The sequence below is a fragment of the Arachis duranensis genome, chromosome 2, assembly GCF_000817695.3.
Source record: "Arachis duranensis cultivar V14167 chromosome 2, aradu.V14167.gnm2.J7QH, whole genome shotgun sequence".
NCBI classification, from domain to species: Eukaryota; Viridiplantae; Streptophyta; class Magnoliopsida; order Fabales; family Fabaceae; genus Arachis; species Arachis duranensis.
The window spans coordinates 85,989,420-85,998,682 of NC_029773.3; the positions used below are offsets into that span (position 1 = coordinate 85,989,420).

A 9,263-nucleotide genomic window follows, 5' to 3' on the forward strand; every position below is an offset into this window, starting at 1 on the left:
TGAGTATAAGGGTAGAAGAAGTAATGAGATATACCTTCTTGAGCTAGATATTGAGTGAAGGCATTGGAGAGATACTCCGTGCCATGATCTGTCTGCAGTTGTTTCAATTTTAAACCAGTGTAGGAAGGCCTAGAAAGCTTGTGATTTGGTATGGAGTAAATAAATGCAAGTATACCGAATGTAAGCATCCACAAAAGAAATATAATATGTGAAATCATGATAAGATGTATATGGTGCAGGTCTCAAATGTCACTGTAAACCATTTTTAAAAGGGTATAAAAAATTGAATTCATCTAATTAAAAAGGTAACAAGTGCATTTTAGCCTGACAATAATGTTGACAAACACCAGATTTTATTGGATTGAAGAAAATGGGTAAATTATACTTGTTCATTACAGATACAGCAGTCTTGGATGCACAATGACCTAAACGTTTGTGCCATAAATTGTAAGTATTTAATTGTAAAGCATTAGCAGTAGGTAAAAAATAACAAGAGATATAATTTGATGGAGATATATGACTAGTTTTAGGTGCAAATTTTGTCACAGCAATATTATCAAATTTGTATACCCTATTATATGGAGTTCCTTGTAGAAGAATCCTCTGGGTGTCTTAAGATTTCACATAACAAATATCAGGACAAAATTCAAAAAAGCATGCATTATCAGTGACAAACTTGTGTACACTCACTAAATTTTGTGTGATTTCAAGAACAAGTAAAAACTAATTCAAAAGAAAGTGTTTCTTTGAATCTAAGTTAACTAAAAATAAGTGTCCAACATAAAAGATACTACTACCTGATCCATTACCTAAAAGGAGTTGGCCTGTACCAAAAAATTTAGAGGGCACAAAAATAGATTGTGTATTATTTGTGGCATAATTGCTTGCCCCTTTGTCAAGAAGCCAACTTGCATATGAGAAAGTGGATGGAGCAGCCATATATACCTGTGGATTGTGGTAGTAGTAGAAGGTGGTAACAGTCCAAATTGGGTTGGAGTTCTTGAATTAGAAGAAGAAGCTTGATATTGTTAATCAAAGCGGTGAAAACATGACAATGCAGCATGATCTGTCCTTCCACAAATTTAACAAATTTGTCTAGAATCAGAATTTGTAAATCTGTCTCTGTTAGAATTTCTTCCTCCTCAATCTCTTCTTGGATAATAATTTGTGTTATTTGATGGTTTAGAAAGAGAAGATGATGATTAAGTATCGTGTACTTGTATCGTTTTCAAAGAAGTTTTTTTAAAAGAAGTGCTTCGGCTTCAATAAGAGTAATAGATTTTGATTTTTCCATGATTGTTGAGAGATATAAAGTATAGTCTTCATTAATATCATCTGTAATTGCTAATATATGATCTTCTAGGAAAAGAGTGTAGCCTATTGATGACATGGAGTTAATAATTGCTCGAATCTTCTTGAGATACTCATTTGCTGTCATACCTTATTTCTTTACAGATTTCAATTCATTCTTCAATTGTTGAATTTTAATTCTAGAAGTCTGTGTAAAATATTCAGTTGTCCAAGTTTAATGCGCATACTTGCAATCCAGTATTCGATTCTTGAATGTGAGATCCAAAGAAAAAAGGAGTCATGTCATAAGTTAAGGTAATCATCTTTTTGTTTCCGATCCTTATAAGCTTTTAATTCTGTACCAACTTCTTTAGCAGAATCTAATTCAAACTGTGATGAAATTTTGTCAATAAAGAAATAATCAATAAGACTATTAGTATTGATAATGTGAAAGACAATTTCTACCAAGTTTAAAAAGTGTTTTCAGTCAATTTATTAAAAATAGGTGCAGTAAAGGGTTGAAAAAAAAAAGAAAATTAGAAGGAAAAAAAAAGGGCTAAATTCTAATGATTAGAGATTATTGAAGCCATGAATCTATATATCATCTATGTTCTTGATACCATAAAAGAATTTTCAATGAAATAAAAGAGATAAAAGAAATTATTGATCTATATTTTAGTAATTGTATGTTGTGTACATTAGATGAAGTAACTTTGTTATATATAACAAGTTACCACAATTCTATTAAAATAAAAAATAGAATAACAAAATTGAAACAAGATAAATTTAACTGTCACTTAATAATTGTAATTTAATCTTAATCTGTTATATTATATCCTTGATCTCTATTAATAAAATATATCGAATGCAAGATGCCTTAAAAAAATTAATTATATTTTGATATATATTACGTGTCTTAAATTTTAATTGATTAGTCCTCTTTTAAAAATAAATTATTCATATATCAATAGGCCAAACGTACGTTGAAGTTTTCACATAATTAAGATGGTTCATAAATATAAATAGATGAACAATTAATCGGCCACTAAAACAAGTATCGATATCGATTATATATTGAAATATAAGTATATATTTAAAATGAATTACACAATATATATATATAATAATTATTAATTTTTTGTGTGTACATAATATTTTTACATAAAAGAAATAGTTGTCATGAAATTATTTATTTAAAAATGTATGATTAATGTAAAAAATAATTATTTATACTAATATATAATATTATATAATTAGATGCGTGTGTAAAATTATTTTATACTTACAATACATCAAAATTAATTTATTAATATATTTTTTTCACAAATCTTTTTAATTTGAAATGTGAATAATGTAGATATTTATTTAGTATTATGCTAGAATTGTTATTTCGAGAAATGATGACAACAAAAAAATCTCTCTTTTTTATCATAAAAGATTCTAAATTTTTTGTATCATAAAATATTCTAACATTATTATATTATAAATTCATTTATACTAGGAAGAGTAATAAGATTAATTTATCATAAGATTAATTTATAAATTCATTTATAAATTCCTAATTCATTCTCATAATTGTCTTCCTAATATTTACAAAAATAAAAAGTTCAAATATATATTTTTTAAAAACATCAAAAGAATAAAAAAAATTAAAATAAATATTTATTTATGAGTTATGACTCTTGGTACTATTTTTTCCCAAGGAAACCCAAGGATGTAGACCAGAATCTCCCTTGTAATTTGATTGTTTTGATAGTGGGAAACAGTGAAAGCAAAAAGTGTGGGTGATTCATCGTTTCGAAACAGCATATGGCAATTTAATAGTCAAATATATTCCTTTACAGAATTCAAACATGATTGGCCCTCAGCCCCTCATCATTTTATTCTACGGTACCAACTAAGTAGTCCCAAATAGAAATGGAATGGATTTACAGAACTCATAAAATTCTTTGGCTTTCTTTAATTTATTTGAATTTAAAATTGTGTGAAATATAATGTGACACAATATCACTTTTATCTAGATGAATAAATAGATTATACCACTTCATATAAATATATAAGGTTGACTTTATATACGATTCAAACATTAACCAACCTTGTCTACCCTCAATGACGACAAATATGTTGAGTGTTAAAAGTGTTAAGTGTTTTGCTTATAGTAATTGTGCTTCTTGATAGAAATTGGATCGAAAAAATTTACATAATGCCGTCAATTAAATCATCATCTTTCTAAGGAGACTGCAAGCATTATTGTTTTAAGATGTCCAATGATGTCTATTGGTTGACCAAAAAGTCAAAGAAAATGAAAGCTAAGCCTCCGTGAGCATGCCCTATTAATTGACGCGTTTTATAATGTCCCAAATGTGATGATGCACTATGAGACGGTCAAAGTCATGCAGGAGAGGTATGTAGTAGGAACAAATCAAAACGTGCCAACTAAATTTTAAATTAATTGAAGAAACGAAAATATGTGCTAGGAAAAGTAGAAAGTGGGTGCCTCACACATGAACATGCATGAAGTGATTCAATTAAATAGCGCTAACAACCACTTCTTCCATATCCTCTATATATAGCTACCAAAATTACGACAACAAACTCCATCAACAAATTCCAAACCAATTCAAAACTTATTGCATTACTTAAAGGGCCTTAACCCATTCTTCTCAAATCATCATCACATCCTTATTATAATTATTATGGAAGCTATTCGCTTAGTCATAACACTTGTATCATTATCCTTTCTTCTTCAAACCTTTGTTAATGGATATTCTTCAAATGATATTAAACACTGGTGTAGCCAAACACCAAATCCTCAACCATGTGAGTATTTCTTGAGCAATAACCCTAATCACCAAAACAAACCCATCAACCATAAATCTGATTTTCTCAAGCTTTCATTGCAACTTGCCCAAGAAAGAGCACTCATAGGCCATGCAAACACTGTTTCACTTGGCACAAAGTGCCGTAACCAACTTGAAAGAGTTGCATGGAATGATTGTGTTGACCTCTATCAACAAACCATTCATAAACTCAACAAAACCCTAGACCCTAACACCAAATGCTCCCAAGTTGATGCTCAAACATGGCTTAGCACTGCTCTCACAAACCTTGAGACATGCAAAGCTGGCTTCTATGAACTTGGTGTTCAAGACTATGTCCTTCCTCTAATGTCCAACAATGTTACTCAGTTGCTAAGTAACACTTTGGCTCTTAACAACAATGGTGAATCTCATCAAGAGCCAAGTTACAAAAATGGATTCCCAACATGGGTCAAGCCAGGTGATAGAAAGTTGTTGCAAGCATCTTCTCCGGCATCTCAAGCGAATGTAGTGGTGGCCAAAGACGGATCCGGAAAATACACAACAGTTATGGCAGCCATAAACGGAGCACCAAAGAGTAACAGTGGAAGGTATGTGATATATGTGAAGGGTGGGATATACAACGAGCAAGTAGAGATAAAGGCAAATAACATAATGTTGGTGGGAGATGGTATTGGAAAAACCATAATCACCGGCACCCAAAGTGTTGGAGGAGGCACCACAACTTTCCGATCCGCCACTGTTGGTAAGTAGAAATTTGCAATAAAGTCTTTACATGAAGAAGTTGATATTTAAGAATTGTTAAATGATTTGACAAGTTTGACTAAATTATCATCTAATAATTTTCAACTCTGAACTATATATGCGTTTTCGTCAATGTGTCTTCTACTATTAATTTAAATTTTGTAGAGAGAAATAAATAAATTTTTTATGATAAATACTTAATCATGTGAATTTTTTTTATAATTTTGACAGCTGTTACTGGAGATGGATTTATTGCTCAAGGAATCACATTTAGAAACACAGCAGGTGCAGGAAATCATCAAGCTGTTGCATTGCGTTCTGGATCTGACTTATCAGTTTTCTATCAATGCAGTTTCGAAGGTTATCAAGATACATTATATGCTTACTCTGACAGACAATTCTACAGAGAATGTGACATTTATGGCACTGTTGACTTTATCTTTGGTAACGCTGCTGTTGTCTTCCAAAACTGTAACATATATGCAAGAAACCCTCCAAACAAAATCAACACCATCACTGCAAATGGCAGAACTGATCCAAACCAAAACACTGGTATTTCCATTCTCAATTGTGTGGTTACAGCTGCATCAGATTTGAAAGCAGTGCAAAGCTCAGTGAAGACATATCTTGGAAGGCCTTGGAAGGAATACTCAAGAACTGTGTTCATGAAGAGTTCTCTTGACAGCTTGATTGATCCAGCAGGTTGGTTGGAATGGAATGGTAACTTTGCATTAAGCACGTTGTATTATGGAGAGTACATGAACACTGGACTTGGATCTTCAACTGCAAACAGAGTTAAATGGGGAGGTTATCATGTTATTACCAATGCTGCTGAAGCTTCAAAATTCAGTGTTGCAAATTTCATTGCTGGAAACTCATGGCTACCTTCCACACGTGTGCCTTTTACATCCAATCTTTAAATTGTAATCATTTTGATTGTTAATTCTTTTTATTTCCTTTATTTGTCTTAAAATTAGTTTAATTGGTTTTAGTCCGTTTACAATTTGTCAATAGCTTTATTCTTTAATTTAATTTATTGAATTGTATTTTGGTAAGATCATTCAAAAGTTCGTTTTACAATAAGAAGAAGATTGCTACTTGAACCTGATTTAATCTTTTGATTGTTGCTGCATCATATTTTGTCCCAAATGGCATTATTATTCTTGTAAGGTTTCTAGGCCCAAGTTATGTCATGAAACTACTCGTTCCAAAAATTTAAGCTGACAGGAGGAGGCAACATAACTGATTATATTTCTAATATTCCCTCAAGTAAGAGTCTTTTTTGGGTTTACTTGATTTTTGCATAGGTTTTTTTTTTATTTGTCTTATGATATTTTTTTACTTTTGGGATTTACCAATGATCGAATTCTAGATCTTTTGAACATAGAGCTCTGATATCATCTCATGAAACTACTTCTCCTAAAAGCTTAAGCTGATAGGAAAAGGCAATATGAATGGTTATATCTCTAACAAGTTAAACTAAAAACAAGAGATTATGCAGAGAGGGAAGCAGAGTTTGTAAAGTGTAGTAACTTGAAAGAGAAGAAATGTGCTATTCAGCAATAGAAGATGTAAATCTCACATCATATAGAAGACTACAAACTAATACACTAAAATCAAGAAGTAGTGATCTTGCATGGCAGTTAGTAACAGAAAATAATTGCCTAACTACTTTACATTTCTTTCTACTTAGCAACATGTATTAAAATAGTGAAGATGAGTGATGAATTGTGGTCATGAGAAATTCAAATATGACCATATTGTATCAAATCATGACTTGATTAATCATAAATTAAAGTAAGCACAACCTGATCATCACAGTTCTAATTATTATCTGATCTCTTATTCATGAACTCTGCTTGGTACAATTGACAAGGGACAGAGTCTTTGTTGGGATGGTCTTCAAGATCCTAATGTCTAATGGCTGCCAAAGCTTGTTGTTGCATGTTTGATGATTGTTTTTTCCAAGGATACCATAAAAGGATTGTGTATATAGGTGATGCAATTTGTGAGAATGTATTGAATTAGATTGAACAAGGAGTGAAAAAAGTATCTAAATTTTCATGCTATTGAATTGTTTATCAGAATCATGTTTTAGACCATAGAAGTCTAAATCTTATATACAGAGTTTACAAGAGCAACATAAACTATAGCTGATTAGAAACTGAAATTAAATAACAGAATAATAGAATCTTTTGCAATTACTCTGCTGCTGATTGCATTTTATCTTTGTGCGTATCCTTCACATATTGAATGAAGAAATAATTTTTTGTTGCTGATATGTCATAGGGATGTTTGTTGAAAGCTTAAACTAAATGCTGCCATGAATTCTTGGTTTATAGTGTGTGTGGTTAAAGTTTCTGTGAATGGACATGCATGCATGAAATTAATAGGAAATGTTCAAGGCTCAATGGTACCCAATTTTGATTTGAAAACTATCGGCAGATTTCTGCATATTTGTTTAGAATTTAATTAGATAGATGTAAGACTTATATTATGTGTAATAAACTAATAATATTTTTTCTTATAAATACGTGAATTATGAATTTTGATAAACAATGAATGGTTAGATTTTTTTATTATATAAGTTTTTTGATGCATAAAGTTTTAATTAATGTATGTCTTTTAACTAATGAATGAAATAAACTTTGTATTGTATAAATTATTTTAAACTAGTGTTTTACCAAAGTGTGAAACTTTTAAAACAATATTTTGAAAAAATAGTTATTTAAAACTGTCGTTGAATAGCAGAAAAGTACTACAAAAACTGCTACAATTTAGCAACAATTATTTTTAATATTGGCACCTTAAACTCGTATAAAAACTACTATAAAACTGTTGCAATTTAATAACAATTATATAGTTCTAAATTCGCTATAAATATTTTAATGATAATTTTTATATTTTCGAGAACCAACTGAATCGGTTGATTCAACTTGTTTCAACTCATTCAACAAGGATTAGAGATTCACCCGATGGGTCACGATCTGATGGGTTTTACGACCCGTCTGATTAATCACTTATTACTCTAATTAACCACCTATTCATATGGATACATATTATTCTAATTACTAATTAGCCACTTATTCGTACGGATACTTATTTTAATATCGGAATGTCTTGCAAGTAGCTCCACATGCCGATTCACCAACGACTTTTGACTCTGCACCTCATCTCAGCTCTCGCACTCAGGTTCCAACCCTGACCTCCAACAATCCACACTCCACTAGACTAACGAACAATCGAAAACAACTCAATTAATCAAAAAACAACCATCAGACTAATCTAGTTTAAGATAGCAACAAATTGGATAAAAATTTAAAAAAGCAAAAAATTATTAATTGATGCGATTTTTTAGCGGTTAATCGATTTAAAATAATAAATTATAATTTTTTTAAAATTATATATTTTATATATAAATATATTATTTTTATTAAATTTTTAAATATATAACTCTATCAGGTGGTTTGGTTTTTAGAAGCTTGATCATTTTACCAAAAGTTGTCTAAAAACCATTCCGAAATATTTTGGCAACTAAGATAAGCTTCGGAAAAAGATCTAACGATGATTAAGACCGTTGTTACTATAAGCAGCAAACCTGTCACTAATTAACTGTTTTGTGGCACCAATTATTGTTCTAGTTTCTTTGCTTTCTTTTTCTTTCCGCTCCAAACTATTTTTCTTTTCCTTTTCGTATTGCCGTTAAACTTTCTTTTTTTATGGACATTTAAATTCAGGATAAAAAAATTTGACATAAAATTTAGTTTTATCTTTATGGTTCCAACAATTAAAACCCAAAATGAAAAAAAAAAAGACAATTAATTTTATTTTGATAAGATAGATAGCATATTTAATGAAATAAGAGAATATATATTAGCTGATGATAGAAATCCATTTTCCAATTTCCATGGCAGCCATTCAATGTTGGTACTTGGAACCTTTGCTAAATTTCAAGTAGGAGTAAATGCCATCTAGACCATGGAATAACTTTGGCCATTTATATATCAATAATTAAAAAATCATGTTCACATTCAACGGTGGGAATGCAAAAAGTAACAACCTATATTGCAAAATGCAAATTATTGCCAAATCAACCTCACGACCCCTTCTCATTCAAACACGTACATTGCTTCAATTCATACACCACTTGTCAAGTTACTCCAATCCATATTATTTTTCCTTGTATGACTAGGATTATATCTTTTGCATGTTTAGTTTTCTTAGTGTTGTTTGATATGTATGTGCATGAATTAGCTAATTAAATCTTATAATATATATTGTATATTTTTATATTAACATTAATTATTAACGTCATCCCCAAGAACCCTTGTCTGCAGTAGCACCGCACCGATCATTTTAGTACCCAAAACTTAAACCTGATAGTTATGTATGTCTATACAAATTCTTTAT

At 30.4% G+C, this 9,263-nt stretch overlaps 1 protein-coding gene across 1 annotated transcript; it reads left to right on the forward strand.

Annotated features, from left to right (window-relative positions):
- Positions 1-3,986: 3,986 nt before the first annotated feature.
- On the forward strand, positions 3,987-5,773 carry LOC107475712 (pectinesterase 2). Its single transcript, XM_016095361.3, has 2 exons — positions 3,987-4,854; positions 5,085-5,773. Exons 1-2 carry the CDS (start codon positions 3,987-3,989, stop codon positions 5,771-5,773), a joined length of 1,557 nt encoding a protein of 518 aa, XP_015950847.1.
- Positions 5,774-9,263: the final 3,490 nt, after the last annotated feature.

Excerpts from the sequence above, each read along its gene's own strand:
- LOC107475712 (XM_016095361.3), top strand. The coding sequence starts at position 3,987 with ATGGAAGCTATTCGCTTAGTCATAACACTTGTATCATTATCCTTTCTT. Across the intron at positions 4,855-5,084 it reads TTTCCGATCCGCCACTGTTG|CTGTTACTGGAGATGGATTT; the intron begins GTAAGTAGAAAT and ends TAATTTTGACAG.